At 38.4% G+C, this 20,106-nt stretch overlaps 1 protein-coding gene across 2 annotated transcripts in view; it reads right to left on the bottom strand.

The window, feature by feature from the left end:
* Positions 1-20,106, bottom strand: part of PRKG1 (protein kinase cGMP-dependent 1) — a 1,271,722-nt gene that overhangs the window by 472,348 nt on the left and 779,268 nt on the right. For both annotated transcript variants that reach the window (XM_037002637.2, XM_037002636.2), the window contains exon 4: positions 7,410-7,515. In XM_037002637.2, coding sequence (XP_036858532.1) covers positions 7,410-7,515 — 106 coding nt within the window. The remainder of the gene's footprint in view (positions 1-7,409; positions 7,516-20,106) is intronic.

Here is a 20,106-nt window from a genome sequence, read left to right on the forward strand (position 1 = left end):
TGGAGGAATATTAAACTGCTTCATCACACTGCTTTAGCTTTTTAAACCCTGGAATGTTGAGAAACTATCCTGAGAGACCTGGTTAAGAACAATTAGCCTACAATCCCCCAAGGAACTCATCCCTCCAAGCCCCAAAATGGGTCACTATATTAAATCCCTCACCTGGGACCTTGTCTTCCCTGGGGCCAAACAAGACTTATCTGTATTGGAGTCACTGCTTGACTTAAATGGGAGGTTTCAGCTACAAACACCATAATTATTTACAAGGATTAGAGGGAAGTTACAAATGCAGACATGTGTGCGTATATATGAAATGTGTAGATGAATAACCTTTAATATATAATGATGAAAATGTCAGATTACATTGCCTTTCTTTTAAAAAAGGATCAATAGGGAGACATTTATGCATATGCTAGATGACAACATGAAATGAATGGCTACTTTTATATTTATCTGTTCCTCATGTCATCTTTAATGAGAATAGATCTGCTACCACAAAATGGACTGCTAGTAGGCAGACTTAAAATGGGTTAAGAAAGTGCCTCTTTATTTATTCTTCATGTTATTTCCCTTCAAATTAAAACTATGCCAGTTTTGTCAAGCTTAATTCTAATGCAGGTTTCACAATCTTCTAGAAAATTTCTATTAAAGCTAAAAGCTTAAGAGCTTAACAGCTCTGTTACTTATCCTTTGAAAGGGAAAAAAAAGGTCTAAATATCCCCCTTTTCATATGTGCCTTCTTTTGTCATCTTGCACTATAAATTACAAGAGAAAAATCTGGGGAAAACGAGACCATCATTTTGATTTTTCAGAAACGTAATTTCAACAAGTCGCTTGGACAGTACAGCTGTCCCTTATGTAATTTGTGCACAAAAAGTAGCATCTTGATTTCTTCAGGTTAAAGTGTACCCGAGATGATCTGTCAGTCAGTGCCCAAACAGTCCAATTCCTTAGAAATTTGCAGAACGTAGTCTAAGCAAAAACAGGTCCAGCTTCAAGACCACCACCTATGCTTGAGCAGCTCCAGGCAGGGCATGGAAAGGAGCCCCGGACCACACACACAGAAGCTTGACTGTCTGAGGACAGAAGACACTGATTTGAGCTCCTGCGCAGTTCATAGCCATTTCAGAAATAATAGAGCCTGCTTTCTTACAGCAGGTGGATTTCCAAACAACTAAAGGCCTCACCACTGAGCACATACAATTCTAAGACATTATCACTTTAGGCTTTTAGGCTATTAATGAGCACTTACTTCTGAGAATGTATCCTAGGGGCATCAGGGGAAGGGAAATATATTGAGGTTTGGGGGAAGGGCACTACTATAGAAAAAAATATATATAACAAATGGGAAACCCACTATACCAAGAACAAGGTCTACCAACTGCCCAAATCTCCAGGCAAATTAATGCCAATTTGTTGAGAAGGGCAGCAGTATAGAAACTAACATTGTAGCATTCAGCAGCTATTAAGGCAATACAGGGTAGAGTCTAAGAGAATCCGTTCCGGAGCCTCTAGCTCTACCCCTAACTAGCTGTGGAGCTTTAGCCCTTTGGCCTCAATTTCTCCTTAGTACAGTGGAAAGGATGTTAGTGCTTTATAGGTTTTTGTTGAGGATTAAATGAGTTAATACATCCAAAGTGTTTGGGACACTGCTTGGCACATTCAGTAAGTGTTTTATAGTATTATTTTGTTTATTCCTAATTATAATCCATCATGGAGGGAGTTTCCCCTATTTTTAATCTTAGAAACTCATTGTAAGTTTAAAGAAACGTGACTAATATTATATACCTACATCAGTGGTGAAGCCAAAATTTAAACTCAAACACTCTTTTCACATCAATGAGTTATACAAACACTCAAAACATGTGACATATCTTCTACCTCAGCTTTATGTCCTATATTCAGTGATTCCCCAAGAGTGGCCACAGACCAGCAGCTTGAACATCAGCTAAGAATTTGTTAGAAATATAAGTTTTCAGGCCCACCCCCCAACTGTCATTCAAAATTCTCATTACAAGGGCAGCTGTCCCCAGTTAGTTTATAGAAGACATGACAACATTAGCAGGAGCGTTAAAGAATATCCCAGAGAAACTGTGAAACATGGAACCTGTGTTGTGTTAAGATTGTGAAGAATTTTACCCTGGAGGTTTTGGACAATAGGCCACTGACATTCTAGGACTGCTGAATATCAGATTTTCCTGGGAGCAGAGAGCTGGTTTATCATCTATTTTCGGCATGGCTCATGTAACTAATCTAGGCCTCGCTTCTTCCATGCGTAAAATGAGTCACCTCACATGTTCCTGACAACTTTCTATTCTCCTCAATGAACTCTAAATCTCTCCCTGATGATACTTTAAAAAACATGAGGTAAAAGAAAAATCTCAGAAGCAAGGTGACCTGTTGGATTTAGTTATATAAACATGAAACTCTTAGGTTTTCGAACTGGATCAGAGAAGGAAAACGTTGCAACGGGTTCAGAAACTTCATTATTCAAGATTGAAAGTACAAAGAGCATAGAAGTCTATGTAATACCAAATTAATGATATAAGTAACCTCTGTGAATAGGAAAAAAGAAAACATTACGAATCCACTCCATTAAGTTTACTACGGTGAGGAGCTTCATTAGAGTACACACTGAACCCGAGTTCAGGTGTGGCAGGACACTCCGAATCGAAAGTCAGAAACCTGGGTTCTAGTCTAAGTTCTGTTTCTAACTATATATGAGCTCATTTTGGCCTACTGAGCCTCATTTTCTCCACTGAGAAGCAGTGCACAGAGATTAAACTACACTGGTCTTAGATTTTTATAGGCCCAAAATTGTTTAACCCCTATTGATGTATCAGACCACAGAGGTGGAGCTGCATCAATGCATTGACCCCTGCTAGTCGCTGGTATGGCCAAAATTACCAGATGAGAAAAACGTAAAGCAAGTAGAAGTTCCAGGAAACTTTGGTCCAAGCACAGACTATAGGCACAAGTTATTGTCAAGCCAGAAATTCCCCTCCTAATGAAGGGCCATTCTGTAGCAAAAGGATAGCACTAAGTTTCAATAACAAAGTCATTTTTTTCGGGGGTTGGGGTGGGGATTGGGGGGCAATATCACTTTTCAAACATGCATATGTAAGTAGCATATTTAATTACATGTTAGATGTACATATAGAACTTGTTATAGAGAATAAGGGGGAAGAATAAACTGGATTTGGAGCTTACTCCCTAGAGATGGAAATAATAAGGAAACTTTCTACACCTCCAGGATGTAGCAGGGCCATCAACAAGGAAACAAGCAGGAGTCACCTGCACAGCCACGCTAGGTCTCCTGAAGGCCTGAAGGCCAGCCCCTCGCCTGGGCTCCTTCGGGTGGGGAGGGGCATGGGGGGGTGGCGAGTACTGCTAAGGCCCTCAGGGGCGCTGTTTGTCTTGGGCTTTGTTACCAACAAGCTTCCCCTTCTGTCCAAAGAAGGCCATACCGTAGGGCTAATAGGTTTAAAACCAAAAAACCCCTCCAAGTTCCTTAACATTTGGAGAGTCAGCTGTGGACCAAATCATCAACAAATTCCTTCAAAATCTCCAAGGTTTAAAATTCTAATTTTTGAGAAAACAATGTGAAACTTTGTGGCTAATGTTATTCGTGGCCTCTTTCAATTCAGGGAAGGGAAATTACAAGTTTATAATTAGTTTTAAGAGATAACAGATGCTTTCTTCCTACCACTGCAGGCATACTCAGTATACACCACAGGTCACCCTGGGAAATATATCCATTCAAAGGGAGAGGCATCTCCTGGGATGATCTCCACTGGAAGGGAACATGGAGCATCTAAGAAATGAAAGACTGCCATGTGACTGCAGCAAAGAGAAAGTGAGAGGAGGGGTAAGGAGAAGATGGAGAGTGAGATAAGTTCTGGGGAGCAGCCAGGTGAGACAGTGCTAAAGACTGAGGCTTTATCTTAGGGCTGATAAGAAGTCGTGGAAAGGTTTCGTGTAGGAAATGGCATGAGTATATCTGCCTTAACAGAAGATTCCTAAGTGGATAAATGAAAGTTTTTGAGGATCTCCAGGATTGATTGAATAGCTTAAATGCCAAACAGTCCATGACGTGTCTCTGATTTGTCACTGAGGCACGTAATGTGAATAGAGGTTCTTCATCATCACTGTTATTATCATCACAGTTTGGAGCTAACAGAAAATTCACAAGCACATCGCAGTGGTCCCTCAACTATGTTCTAATGCTCTTCTGGGGCATAGATGCTAATGCTAACTGAAACACAGAGAATATGCTCAGAGAAAAGCAACAGAAGTTAACTCTGGCAGCTATTTGGCTCATGTTTCAGAATCTGTCTTAAAAACAAGAACATTTTCAGTAGCCAAAGAAGGAAAATGCTGGCAACTGGCAAATTCACTACTGGACCTATAGCAATCATGTCTTGCTTAACAGCACTGCCCCTTGAATATTTTTTCGCTGTGCTTGCATAGGAACATCTGTGTTTATCAGGATATGTGAAAGATAGGCACAAAAGAGAAATGACTAAATAGGATTAAAGAGCCAGGATCACAGTTTGCTGTGGCATTTAATAGCGAAGAGTGGGCCAAGCCACATGACGGGTAGTTCCGAAATGGGTAAACACACTGGAATCAAAATTTTAAAAACATTGGCAAAAAAGGAAAAATGATTTTATTTTGACAGTGCATTTATATGCCCTAAGTGTCCCCTTTTCCCACCCTCCAATTTACTACTTTTTTAGAGAAATGAAGAGAAAGAGTGGTATGGGGAGATAAGCGGTGATAAGATATGAGCAGATAATTCCTCTTGTAGCCTGTCACTGCCCCTGAAATGTGTCTGTTAAGAAGACAAGAAAGATAATAGAGACTGCAAAGAATTCTGATCAATTATAATATCTGCTAGAGTTTTTGTTTTTCTGATAGTGCCACAATTGCTTTAACTCAAGTATACAGTATCTATAGAAAAATTCAGATGAAAATTTTACTTAGCATGTACATTATAGAACCACCCTCTGCCCCCACCCCACAACACACACACACAGTTGCCTACAGACAACTTTAAAGTAGTAAGTCTATGTTTTTGTGATGGTTAAGGTAAGTGAGCCTCTCTGAACTTGAAGCCATAAGAGGAAAAAGTTGACTGACTTGACTATACAAAAGCCTAACAATTTTATATTATGTAAAAGAGTGGTAAGCAAAATTTTTAAAAGTCAAATAGGGAACCAAAGCAATTCTGCAGCTATGGCAGAAAAGTATAATTTTAGTCATCTTAGTTTTTAACAGTATTTATCTTTCCTGGAGGCACTTGCCATCTCTTAACAGCCTTGCAAATTACACGTGAGCATCGTTAGTTAACCTGGCAATGCGAAGGAGGAATGAGTGTGATTCAGTCAGCTTCACGAGTGGGCAACTTGTGCTTAAGATCTCGGCACTTGGTTTAATGCTATGCTGTCAATGTCTTGAAATTTTTAACAATTTTTGAAAAAGGACCCTGAGTTTTCATTTTGCACTGGGCCCTGAAAATTATATACTGATCCTGCACTTACTGTCCTATAACTGCCTTTCTGCAAGCTAGTGAGTTGTGTGCCAAAGAATACCCAGATGCTTAAAGAATAGCTCTAAGCCTGATAAGTTTATAGTCTAGACATAGAAATAAGCTTAGTAGTCAGATTATAATAAAACAAAGCAGAAAATGAGACACATGGCAGACATGAAGCTCCGGAGGAGGGAGAGGTTACCTCTCTGTGAAATGAGGCCAGTGTCTATGGAAGGAGCAGCTTTTATTTGGACTGAAAGACAGAGATGGTGGGGACAAAAGGCAACTGAGGCCAAGTGCCGTATAAAAGCACAGCGCCTGCCTGGGCACACGGAATCGCAGTTTGCCTGCGGTAAGAAGAAATCAGGCTGATAAAGGGGGCTGACTTTGGCTTTGATAGAGCTTTGAAAAGGCAGCTAACAATGCTGTACATAATTCAACAGGAGCTGTGAGCCATTGAAATGTTGTAGAGAGAGAACCAGTTAGTCACAGTCGTAATTTAGGAAGATTAAAGCTGGGCGCAGGCAATGATGGTCACTGTGTCACCTCTCTGGACTCCTAGCACAGTGCTACATTCACAACTGACGTGGACTTGATGTTTCACAAAGAGGCCAGATGGAAAGTGACATCAAAGTCAAAACCTACCTCTTTTTATTCAACCAGCTGTTCTAAGCTGACCAAGAAATGTCACACATTCACACATACTTACCTATATACACACATCACTGTACATACATATATATTAACACCCACACACACACAGCACCTGAATAAACTCCAAGCAGAAATAGGCATTTCTAGTTCTCCTAAATGTTTTATCCAGTCACATTGAGGAAAAAAACAAATGCCCTACTGAAAGAGCACATTTAACATATTATTACTTGATAACAAATTAGAATTTTATTGTCCTTATAGCAGGAATATAAAGGAACAAGTCACATGGGAATGAAAAAATGCATGAACAATGAATCAAAAACAAAATTAACCACAAGAAATATCCAATATTAAAATTTCATCTGAAGGAAATTCAGTAGGTATAAAATGTAAATTTGATTTTAACTCCATTGAAACCATTTCCTCACCCAAAGTAAAGACATAAATGAAAAAGCAAGTTTAATATTCTAGCACTCACACAAACTCTTAATTGGCAGTACAATCCCTTTTAACTCACAAGACGTGAGTTAAAAGGGATTGTACTGCCAATTTAATGATGGTTCTGTTTAAGAGAAAAAATGATACAAAATTGCTTTTTGAAAAAAGTGAGAGTTGTCAATATTCTTTTTAATGATAAAATGTATTTTCTTTAAAATAAACTTTGAGACAAAGCAATGCATTTTAGTGAAAATCAGAGTATTCCTAAGAAATGAAGTTTTTTAAATTCCAATTTCCCTGCTATATTGAAATGAAAAAGCTTTTGATTTTTCAGAAGTAGAACATAAAATGAACCTAATTTAGTAAATTAAACAGATTAAAGGATAATAAGTTTCCTCTTGGACCTTTTCCATCTTAGTCATCTGACCTTTAATATGCAACATTACACAAGAGATAACAGATGATTCAGTCTTCAAGTGTGGTTTGCTTTAGAAAAGGTACCAAATACATTAACTGATAGAGATGCACTGAACATCCTTTTCTGTTTAATTCTCATTTGTTTCTTTCAGCCATACTTCTCTATTAGAGAATGTTGAATGAAACTGAAGTTCTGACTTAACCACATAACATAAAAATTGGCACCAGAAACAGAAATAAGGCAGTCCAAAGTCTTGTACTCTGACAAATTCGTAGGCTATTAAGACTATCTTCCTTTTGCTGCATTTCAGAGAAGAGGGATAAAAGGACAATAAACAGTTTCAAAAGGAGGAAGAAAGCATCCTACCTTTTTAAAAATTCCATATATTCGGTATGCTTGATGAGTCCTGTCCTCATCATTATTGTTTGAAAACATTGTCGATCAATGGCCCAGAGCTTCACATTTACAAGAGCTGGAGAAAAAGAAGAAACAAATGGAAAAATTAATTAGGGAGCTTCAACTATATATGCAAAAGAAATGAGTTATTCATGAGAGATATGAAAATGATTAATTCTCATTAATGAGAGTTCTGATATAATGTTATCCTATTTTTTAAAGGCACGTATTCTTACAGGCAAAATGTAGTTCATAATTTTCCAAACTAATATTATTGTTTAATAGGAAATTTCCTGTTACTCTTACGTCTTAAAGGGATGAGAATGCCAAAGTATACATTTTCAAGTAATTATTAATTTCAAGACTACGTATGAAGAAAATCACAAGTAATAACACTCCTTAGTTACCTACTCTGTTGTTAATGAATCATATATCATATTTTAATTGCAAAAAGTAGAGGTGAAAATTTAGCTTTCAGGTTTAGGGGCAATCTTAATAGAAATAATTACCCAATCATTTCCACACAAATCTTATTTTACAAACTGAACTGTGCCCAAAATTACCACATGAAGTTACATACTTACTGAATTTTAATTATTACTCATATACATACTGCTCTCTTTGACAAGATTAAGTGTTGAAACTGAATACCACAGAATTTCACCGTTTGATCTATTAAGCATATGAATACAAAGTTTTAGAAAAAAAACATGTGTTGTAACAGAACAATGTATCAAGATAAACTTAGGTTTTAAAGAAGTACACTAAAAATCTGGGTACTTGAATCTGTGTGATGGGTATAGAAGAGGCTTATTTTACTCTGCTCTCCATTTTTATGTATGTTTGTAAATTTTCCTAATAGAAAAAATTCAAGTTAGCACAATAACTAAGAAAGCCAACTCAACTCACGGGGTATGGAGCAGAGAGGGCTGTGCAGGGCTTAGAGCAAGACCGGTGAATGGGGCCAAGATGTACTTTAATGAGCCAAACATAGAAAGATGAACAAATGCAATTCTCACTTCTTTACACACATCAGACCAAGTCCAGCAAATGCAATGGATCAAGATTTGGGGGTAAGAAAGGGGAGAAACATTAATCAGGCCACATGTGTGCCTTGTGGAAAGGGGAAAGAAGTAATACAGAGAACAGGGAGAAAAATGATAAATTTTGTCCTCTAGAGTAAATCCTTATCTTGGAATAATACATAAATTTTTTCTTGCAAAACTGTTTGAAGCTAAGAAACTAGAGCATGACTTCTCCCTTGGCCAGCTCTTTATTGGAGACAAAGGTATTCGGGTAGGTAGAAAAAGAACAAAGCAGTAAGGACTGTTGTACGGGTGGCTCCATTCCAAGCATCCTTTAAAAAATGACCTGTCATGAAAGACAATGCTCATCTCAGATATTCTCCAGCCACCTTCTAGTTCCTCTGCTGAATCCAGGCTCCTTTCCAGGATATGTTTACTTGAGATAAACTATAGGAAACTAGACAATACAGCCACAAAGGACTGTGAAAATCAGGAATAATTCACGAGAAGTAGAACCCTGAACAGTGGGAGTAGAGCTAGGGTACAGCCGGGCAAAGGGGGATCAGGTGAGGGAAGTGCATAAGCAAGAGCCCAGCTGGGAGTGAGCTTGGGCGGCAGGAGTCCAGTGAGGGATAAAGGAGACTGAGAAGGCTCTGACTTCTGGAGGGCTGCCTCATAGTTTGGGAGGAAGTTGATGCAGGGCCTTGGAAGGCAGGGTGAACTTGATGAGTGACAGTAAGCTATTAAAGATATTTAAAAGACAAAATAGATCAAAGCAAAGAACCACAGGTGTAAAGGGTACCCATGGGTACAAACAATTTTAATGCTACAAGAAAAAACACATCAAGATTTTCTTTATTTAGCATCCTAACCATTCCTAGGTATTTCCAGTATAGAAATGCCTCCCCCCAAAAGACAAACTAGGATATACCAACCAATTTCCTTATTTTAAAAACAGTGGCAATAAAAATAGTCATACTAGTATATGTATTTTTAAAATACACCTCAAAGAAATGATTACAAGCAGAATATGTAAGTGAAACAAAGCATACATACGTTGTAAGAATCTCCCTGCAGAACACTTCACAATGCATACTGATGGCAGCATTATATAAAAGTTTCTATTATAAACTCTTAAATGGAGATATGATCATAGTGATACTTGAGAAAGACTAGCATGAGGGGCATAAATTGGATATGGAGATACCCAAGTGAGGCAGAACACAGACCAACATTGGTGCTATCACAGAACGTATCTCAAAACCATAGGGCAGAATACTCTATGATGAGAGCTCCGTGTGAGGAAAGCTGTTCTGGTAATATGTTGTGTGCACAGTTGCAAGCAAGGAGCAGTGAGCTCCAAACAAGGGTGATTCGGGAGTCAAAGAGGGTCTTCACGATAACAGCAGCAGTGGGAGTAAGTGCAAAAGCCAGGCAGGTGTTTAGGTGTGTAGGGGACTGTGTAAGTGTTGTGTTTGTGTGTACATGCACGTAAATGTTGTGACCAAGTTATCTGCAGTACTTTAATTATGACTTCACACTTTAAGTCTAGTCTCCCTCCCAGGACCCTCCTGATGAACAATCCTTCTTATGAACAACTATACCTTTTTCTATCTGTGTCATTCATTGGCACTTTACACACATTGTCAATGTTGTTAATAATCTCTACTATGACTGTATCATGTTTCCTCAATAAGTTTGTACATCCCCTTAGAGAAAAAGTCACTATGTCATTTCTTATAACATTCCCTCACTCAATAAATTAGCTTCTCATTTCATAAGCACTGGGGCTATATGCTAGTTAAATTTGTACGTGAAGTTCACCTGCGACAAAAAAAAAACCCAGGGAGATTCTAATGTTAAGTTCAGTTTAGACATTTTAATGTAAATATACCATAATCCATGTATTGATAAACAGATTCAGAATTTTTATTTTATGTTTTGATTCCCATTTGCATTGAAATGTCTCTAAATGAAATGAAACATCTCTAAGTAAAACTGTTTCAGATTTTTGCATGATAATAAACATGGTTTCATCCGATTGCAGATTTATCCCTGACCTTGGACAAGATGCCAAAACCTTTTTTCTATTCAGCCAACATGCACAGTAGTCAAGTCAGTATTTATAGGTGGGCAAGCATGACTAATAATCACCTTGCTTGTTATAAAAAATGTGGTCATATCAGAGTTATGATTACCATCTTGCTTCCTAGCCTGCTGGAGTATAAGTCTTCCATATACCTAAGGAATCATTCCCCAAAATAAAACAGAAAAACAAAATACAACGACAAACATTCTTTATTTACCTTTGATCTTAAGCAGTATGTTAATCTCTGTAGGGAATAAACAATACTTCACAAATAAAGTTCCTGTGATTTTTCACAATGACTGTTATTGTTGAACATTTAAGGCCCAAGGGCATGAGACAGAAAAAGGGTTGGGGAGGGATTTTTCTTTTTGTTCAGTATGTATCTAAAAATCTCTGCTGAAACCTTTATCATTTTTTTAATGCCATGTTGAACTCAGTGGAAAATATGTAAGTTGCCAGTGCTGTGTATGACTATATTAAAAACACCTTTGATAGAAGCAACAGTTGGCCTTCATCTAAGGGACACCAAGATTACAGAACAAGGAGTCACAGAACTTCCCAGCCTAAGAGGCCCCAGGCCTGGGTCTGGCTTGAATTCTCCTGCTGTCCAATTCAAATTTCAGAAGAACAGTGAGAAAGAACACATGGGTATAAGGCACTGACATATATTTAGGCCATATTTATTTTACAGCAATGCAGCTGACACCTGGTTCTATTGTCCACACCAAATCTGGCCCATGGTCAGTCTTTGTACAAGCCACTAGCTAAGAATGTGTTATTTTGAAATGGTCACAGAATTTTGAAGGAAAAGTACTTTTTGACACATGAGAATCATATGAAACAAATTTTAGTGTCCATAAAATTCTTACTAGAACACAGCCACATCTACTCATTTACATATTGTCTCTGGCTAACTTGAGTATTTTTAACACACTATCCAGCCTTTATAGAAAACACTTGTTGATTCTTGTATAATAGAAAGACAAGTCAAGAGTAAGTGCTAGAAGAGGGTAAATATCTGGGGCTGTGAATACCATCATAGACTCTCTGTGGGGACAAGTTGATAAGGCCCGATTAGAAAGGCATTGCAGAGCAGAGTATCTAAACCAGGGCTCTTCACCTAGTATTATGGACTGAATGTATTTGCTCCAAATTCAAAAGTTAAAGCCTTAATCCTCAATGTGGTGGCATTTGGAGGTAGAGCCTTTGGGAGGTAATAGATTCTGGTACCCACTTCAATGTTGGGGCAGGATGGGGGTGTTCCCCCACCAATAAGAAATTCTTAGGTACCAGCTGGGAGTCCTACAACTTAACTCAATTCTGATGCTATCTTCCCAAAGACAGTATCAGATTCCACAGGTTAAGGCTCCATCCAAAAGACTGCTCCCTGACCTCCTTCAGATACCACTCACAAGCCCAGGTTGTTACCTGAACTTCAGACCCACTGGCTTTAACTCAGATCCCTAAGATCCCATCCACAGATTCTATTAATTTGCTATGGTTCACAAAACTCAGAAGTATTTACTTACTGGATCACTGCTTTATTATAAAAGGATAAAGGAGAAATGTAGATGGCAAAGTATGGGGAAGGACTGGGAGTTTCTATGCCCTCTCCAAGGAATGCCACACCCCAAATCTCCAGGTGTTCACCAACCCAGACGCTCCTGGAACCCTGTCCTTTGGGTATTTATGGAGGCTTTCTCACACATGCACAACTAAATAAATCACTGGCCACTGGTGATAGATTCAATCACTGGGCCTTCTCCTCTCCCTGGAGGTGGGACTGAAAGTTTCATTTCACCATAATATGGTGGGTCTCCTTGCAACCAGTCCCACCCTTAACTGGAGTCCAAAAGTCACCTCATCAACATAGTAAGAGACACCTTTATCACTCTCAGCCTTCTGGGAATTCGAGGATTTTAGATGCTGTGTGCCAGAAATGGGGACAAAGACCATTATATTATTTATTATAAATCACACTATTACAGGAGGTAATTTGGTCGCGATGAGGCCATGAGGATGGAGCCATAGAATGGGAAGAGTGTCTTTATAGAAATAGGAGAAGATGCCCGAGCTCACTTTCTCTCTCCACGCGCACCCCAGGGAAAGACCGCACGAGGAGATAACCAGGAAGAGAGCCCTTACTCGGAACCCAGCCACACAGCACTCTGATCTTGAACTTCAGGCCCCCAGATATGTAAGAAATAGTTCTTTAAACCACTATAGCAGCCTAAATGAGATACCTGGGATCCATGGAGCCCCAAGGAGTCTGTGGATGGAACTTAGAGGTGTCAATCTGAGGCTATAAACATCTTTACTTTTATTGCCCTGTTACTGAAATTGAGCATTTCTCATTACTGTAAGTACAGGTGACAAACAAAATCCATGGCTATTTTTATATTATTCTACATTTTGCTGATCTTAAATATAATTTATAATCATTACTTCGAAATTATGGTCGTTACTACACCTGCCTCTAAATCTTATTGAGAATGTCATTTAAACTCAATTAGTTATGAAGTGTTTTCTTACTGTATTTCGATGTCAATGTTTTCCTTTGTAATCTTGTTTTATTTTATATTTTTAAAAATATTCTTACAGGGGCCCATAAGCTTCATCAGAGTGTCAAACAGGTCCATGGCACCCACAGAATTACGAGCCCCTGCTTTAACCAAGTCCTGGAGAAAAGGATCCCCACAAGGAAGGAGGCAGAGCTGCAAGGGCAGCGGTGATAATTAGCTGGCCTGAGTCCTTGGGGGCAAAGTGTTTATAAGTAAATAATGCCTATCTGGTGAACAGCCACTTCCCTGAACTCCAAGACTATCCCCGCCCTCCCCACGGGACTCTCTGGGTTTCCTGCAGCCCAGCAAATAAAGGGTTAACGCCGAGCCCAGCAGGCACCTCTCAGACCTGACTTCAGAACTAAGTGTGCTAAAGAAGTTGCTAGACTTTATCCCCATCCCGCAACCCCCCATCACCACTACCATTCCCGGGGCTTTCCAAAAAGAGGGTCTGGACCACCTGTGTAAAGAAGAAACTGTGACATTTGGAGGAAACTGCAAGGGCCTTGTATTCTCACTTCTGAGTTGGGAATGATCCTGAGGCAGTGAGGAGGGGGTGCTGAAGATTTAAGGCAACTGATCCACTTGAGGAAAATTATGTTAGCAGTAGCCTAATGGTGCAGTGGAGGAGACCAAGACTAGGGGAGCAAGAGAGACAGGTTCAGAGACAGAGAGATAGAACAGAGTGAGCATGAGAGTGATAAAAAGAGATAGGGACATAGAGATAGAAATAAAGAGATCTAAAGAGAGATATAGAAAAATATAAAGAGAGATATGTAAAGAGAGAGAGATAGATAAATATATATAGAGAGAGATAAAGAGTTAGAGATTAGCAGTTTTCTTGTAATTATCCAAGTGGGTAGACTATGGTAGTGGCAATGAAGGTAGGAAGATGGATGAATTTGACAGGTATAGAGGATTATGAATATATAGGACATATTAGGGAAAAAGAATTTGACTCTAACATGCAACTTGCTAGCCTGGAATTATGAATGGAAATAGAGGAATCATGAATGTTCTATTCACATTATTCAAAATACAAGTGGCATTTATTGGCAAACACTTGCCATTTTTTAAGTACAAGAACCATGCATGTAAGGTAACCCCAGGGACTTATAAGGCACAATTAAGCTTGTAATCTTTAATTTCTATGCTTTAAATATAACACTGTATCACCAAACTACTTTCTTATACTTTTAGAATTATCCTTGACATAATAAAAAGTCTAACAACCTTAACATTCTGGAGTCACTTGGTACAACAGATATTGCCCTCTAGAAGCGAATGTGCTAGGTTGCTGTGAGTGCCATGGCAGACACCTTGACCCTCAGGCGGCTTTGAGAATGTTAAGGAGGTTAAGATGAAAAGTCATGAAAATTATCAAGCATCAGCCAAGTAAATTTTACGTTTTAGGGATAATTTTTCCCTTCACAAAAGTTGATCAAGAAGTTGTAGAAGTGGCTGATTAGGACATGGAAAGATGCTTAATACAACTTTAAATGGTAAGGAAATGCAAATCAAAACCACAATACCACTTCACACCCAATTAGGATGACCATTCTTAAAAAAAAAGGCATTAAATAAGTATTAGCAAGGATGTGAAGAAATTAGATTGTGCATTGCTGGTGGGGATGTGAAATGGTGTAGACACTGTAGAAAATGGTATAGGAGTTCCTCAAAAAATTAAACACAGAATTAGCATATGACCCAGCAATTCTAGGTATATACCCAAAGAATTTAAAGCAGGGGTGCAGACAGTTATTTGTACATGCACCATTATCCACAACAGTCAGAAGGTTGAAACAACTCAAATGTCCTCCAAAGGATGAATGCATAAATAGGACATAGACATTCCAGACATACAATGGAATTTTTTCAGCTGTAAGAAAATCTGATACATGCTACAAGATAGATGAACACTGAAAATATAAAAGTGAAACTAGCCAGACACAAAACCACAAGTATTGCATGATTCTATTGATATAAGGTACCTAGAATAGTTAAATTCATAGGGACAGAAAGTAGAATGGTAGTTATCAGGGGCTGGGGGGAGAGAGAAATGGGGAGTTAGTGCTTAATGGTTAAAAGTTTCAGGTTGAGATCATGAAAGAGTGCTTCAGATTAATGGTGGTGATGGGTGCATAACAGTATGAATATACCTAATGCCATTGAATTGCACTTAAAAATGGGTAGAATGGCAAATTTTATGATATGTATATTTTACCACAGTCAGCAAAGTTTATCAGGTGTATTTTCTTGGTTAGACAATAAAATGTGTTTCCTGATTTGCTTTGATTTTCCATAAGACTCCCTCCAGTATTTAAAAAAGAAATCAATACTTGGTAGTCCAGGGCAGAGTACAAATTCCTTGACACTGGCAGCAATCCAGATGAAAACTTATCTTACCCCATGACCTTGCTCATGATGGTCCTGCAGCCTAGAATGATTTTCTAGGCTTGTCTTCTAAAACTCCCACTCATCCTTGCAAAGCTCAGCTCAAAATCATTTTTATTTACTTTTTCACCTTTTAAGAACTTTTCAGACAAAACTTTTTGCAAGCTTGTTTGTATTTTCTTAGCCCTTGATAATTCATAAGCACATACATGGCTATTGAATACTAGAAATGAAGCTGGTGAGAAATGAAATGTCCTGTACATATAAACTACACACAGAATTAGAAAGATGTAGTGTGAAAAAAGATCCTAAAATATTTTCAGAATAATTTTATATTATTTGTTTAAAAAATGACATTATTTTGGATCTATTGGAATAAGAATGCACTATTAAAATGAATTACACCTATTATTTTTTTAATGTGATCATCTGAAAATATGAAATTACATATATCACATAACATTTCTCTGTCAGTGCTGCTCTAGAACAGAAATACTCATATTTCACTACATGTTTCTCTTGTTCACTGGGACAGCACAAAGCAAGAGCTGATTAAGTATTTTCTAAATTGAATTTTGCATATGTGTCAAACATTTTGTCTAAAATCTGTCTCTGTTCCTCTACTTCATTGGACACTCACCACAGACTTTTAAAATGTCTATTAGGAGACAACTGGTTTTCAATTTGAGCTATGTCTGAACGTCTTTCCCTTATAGTGAAACTAGCTTTCTGCCAAGGATTGTAGAGCAATTTATTCTTCCCCAAGTCAGCCTGTTCACCAGGGAACATTCTCAGATCAGGGAGGGTCATACTTGAAACTCTCTGCTGATCTACACTGTGTCTAAATGGCCTGGAAGCTTTTGAGGGCTGAGTGCAGGCGGAAGGACAGGAAAGGTATCACTAGCTCACTCTCCTTCTTCACCTCCAACCTTAAAAAGTGTTAGCTCATACGATAAGGTGCTCTTCAAGGAATTCCAGAAGCTTTCTTTTACCTGCCATGCACCCCATCCCATTTCTTGATGCTTGAATCATCTGTGATCACTCAGATACTCAATGTGACAGTATCAAAGACTTGGAAGAGAGCTTGAGGGGCTCCATGAAGCCCATAACTGCTTCCCCACATTATTAAGGCATATGGCAACCTAAAGCCAAATTTCAGCTGCTGGAATGTTCTGAGACAAATGCTTCATAATTAGAAAAGGCCATTTGTGTTTGCAGGGCATCTGGAGCACACTGATGTCTCCACTGTGCAAACTGCCTCGTTATTAGTGTGGGGTTAAATTTTAACTTTTCTTGCTTGGAAAAGTTATCTTTATTATAAATATATTATATAAAAAGGATGGATTATAAAATCGGACATTGTAGATAATAATTATAAACTTAATAGTTGTCATGATGTTCATGGATTCAAAAGGATGTGGTGTAGTGGGCTGCCCTATAATGAAGCCAATAGAAATGAAAGTTGTTTCTCTAGATTCTGTTTGACTTCACCTTATACAAGTTAACTGATAAGACCAACTGGTGACTTTTTGAAAATACTAGAACATTACCAAACATAATAGTTTTAAAATATAAATGTACTTTCAAATATGAGGGATACTGGAAGGGCCAAATGGATGGTGATATATTCTAGTACAGATACAATATAATAATGAATATTATTTTGGGTACCGTTATATGCTGATTCTTAACAGGTTCTGAGAGCACAAAACTGAGCCGTGGGAGCAGGGAATTCCCTAAGAGCCCCAGGCTTTCCCTTGCAATCCTTGTTTACAATAATACATTGTATTCTCTCAAGTCTGTTAAGACAAAAATGCAATTATTTGGAAATCTTTAGACATCTAGCTCTATAAAAAGTTGGTAGTGGGTGCTGGGGTTGGAGAGAGATATGTAGGAATGAGCAAATATATGAAAAGACCTTGGGTCATCTGAACCAACCTGGCAGGAGGCAAAGGTCAAGTATTTTAGGAAAAAGAGCAGAAAGAAGGGGGTAATGAGCCTCTCAGAAATAATTGTCCTTCTGCATAATTCAGGTACAAGTTAGGGTCTGAAAGCCAATGGAGTCAGCAAAACACCCACAGGTAACAGAACTGTGAAGACTGAAGTGCTGTGAGTTCAGTCCACTGAAAAATAGTAAAGAGCTACTTACAGAGAAGCACAATTAAGAAAGCAAAAAACTATCCCAATCCTAGTCCTACAAGATTCATCTTCCTAAAGCACTACTTTTAATCCTGTTTGTCTACCCTACAAAACATTCAATGGCTACCTACTGCCAATAAAGCAAAAACTCTCCATCCTTGAATCTAATCCATATTTAGTCCAAAGTACATTTCTATCTTCTTTTCTTACAATCTCTTATACATACCTTTATTTTCATCCAATGATTCTAATGTCCAGTTTCCAAGTCTACCCTTCCTTGCCCTGTCTCCAGGTCTTTGCTCCTTTTCCTTTACTTCTGACAATCCAGTGTAAAGACCATTTTCTCCATGAAGACTTTCCAGTTCACCCTAGCTAGAACCATGTCCACAGCCTTCTGATTATGCCTCTTTCATGGCTTTTATCACTCTACCTTGTTTCATAATTATTCATGTACCTGAGTTATTTTAATACCATTGTCTGCTAGGAGTTCCAGGATTTTTTTCACAGTACTCAACAAATGTTTTAGGGTAAATTAAATGGCTAGGTTATAAGGAGGGAAACCATCTGTGAAAAAGATGAAGCAACTGAGTATATTCAGTTTGGATAAGAGAAAGGGGAAACTCAGTAACTGCCCTAAAAGGTTTTATAGGCTTCAAATAAATTCAGTGGAGCTGTTTATAATAAAATTAAGGTTGACCCTGAAATCTTGTGTTCAGACATTTATTACCAACATTCTACAGGCATTTATTGAGAGCTTACTATGCACCAAGAACTATACTAAGCACTGGTGACACAAAGATCAACAAGATACAGATCTTGTTCTCAAGTACCTCCTTTCTGGCGAAAGTTAACTTCCTTTACTTTTCCCATTTACACACTATTTTATTATATTCCATCTTACTTTCAAGAATTAATTATTCCATCTCAAGCCAAATTTAAATCAATCCACCACAAAATGTTTCTGGTAGATTAAGAGGTAATTCCTTCAGACTTGTCAATGACAAAACTAAACCAGTAATTAAAATGTACAGGGTTAATGATTAAGATTCAATGTCAAGACAAAAGGAATACAGCAACAGCTTCATCTTGTAAAAAGCAGCTGTCCATCACAGGAAATGCTCCAGTAGATCACCTGATAAAATGGTGGAGAAAGGGTGCCTGAATCAGATGGGAAATTGAATTGCATCACCTCAAAGGAGCGACTGAACCATAAGCTTTTACAGTCACTGAAGGATCAGTGTAGAGGGGAGCCTTACGTCTACACGCCTGGGTACATAATGATAATTATTTTGATGTGACATCCCCCTGAATGGGGCACTGCACAAAAGGATGATGGTCTACTGATGGACTCTGTGCCATGCAGGCAGATGTCTAGAAAAAAGGTGGTATGATTTGTTGACTTTAGTGAAGGAAATGGTATCTCAATTAATGTTTTATGCACAAATGTAAAGACTCAAGAATGTGAAATAAATAGGCCTGAGACAGCACGCTACAGCGGGAACACCTCCTTGTATCATACACAAGCTGTGCGGCCTCAGGCAGGTAATTTAAGCTCTCATTCCTCTATTGAGGAGATAGAGATGATAAAAGTAAGCCCCAGAAAATTGCTCTCAGATACAAAAATGTATGGTGGATACTGTGCATGATACCTGGCACTGAAAATGTAGCTCAAGGATGTTTAATCGTGTTACCATCTTATAAATACATAGAAAACAGAACAAGTGAATAGTAGCCTATAAGGTGCAGACAATTCTGAGCGTTAAGAAAGAAAGAATAAAAGTTCAGACCAGGCATGAAGTTGTCTCACTACCTCAGAATAATAAGAACCATCAACTGGTAAGCTGCAAACAGGTTTAGGCAGTCTTCAAGGGTAGGAGGGAAATTAAGATAAACACAGAGTGTGTTAATAGGGTCACAAACACAAAGCTGATTTACAGAAGCATAGAGCTCTTTGAAGGCTGGAAGTGTGTCTTGTTCATATTTTTATCCCCAATGCAGTGTGTCCCCAGTTACTAGCACCCAGTAAAGGGCCAGTAAGTGTTTGAATTAATAACTCATACATGCCTGGCACTTTTAGATATAAATGTCTCACAACTCCTCATTTCTGGATAGCTCTTAATTCTTTTATAAACACTCCTCATAATTTAATTGAAGGCAAAGTCCAGAAAAATCTTACAATCAAAGATTATTAAACAGATGGTTTGTGATCCTTCAGAGAAGGAGAGGCTGGGTGGCCATTCCACTTTAATCAGATCATTTAAATGGGCTCTTCATACACAGAAAGTCCCTGTCCCATCAATGAGGGTCCAGCACTGCACAATTTGGGCTTCAATCATAAGCTTCAGTCTTGGGCAAGTTACTGAGGTGTACTACTGGCAGCCATCTTACAGAGCCACAATTCCCTGCAGGTTGGCACATTTTGAACAGTTTGCCTAATTCAAAAAATACCAGCACGTGTT

This window comes from Manis javanica, chromosome 7, assembly GCF_040802235.1.
Source record: "Manis javanica isolate MJ-LG chromosome 7, MJ_LKY, whole genome shotgun sequence".
In the NCBI taxonomy this organism is placed as follows: Eukaryota; Metazoa; Chordata; class Mammalia; order Pholidota; family Manidae; genus Manis; species Manis javanica.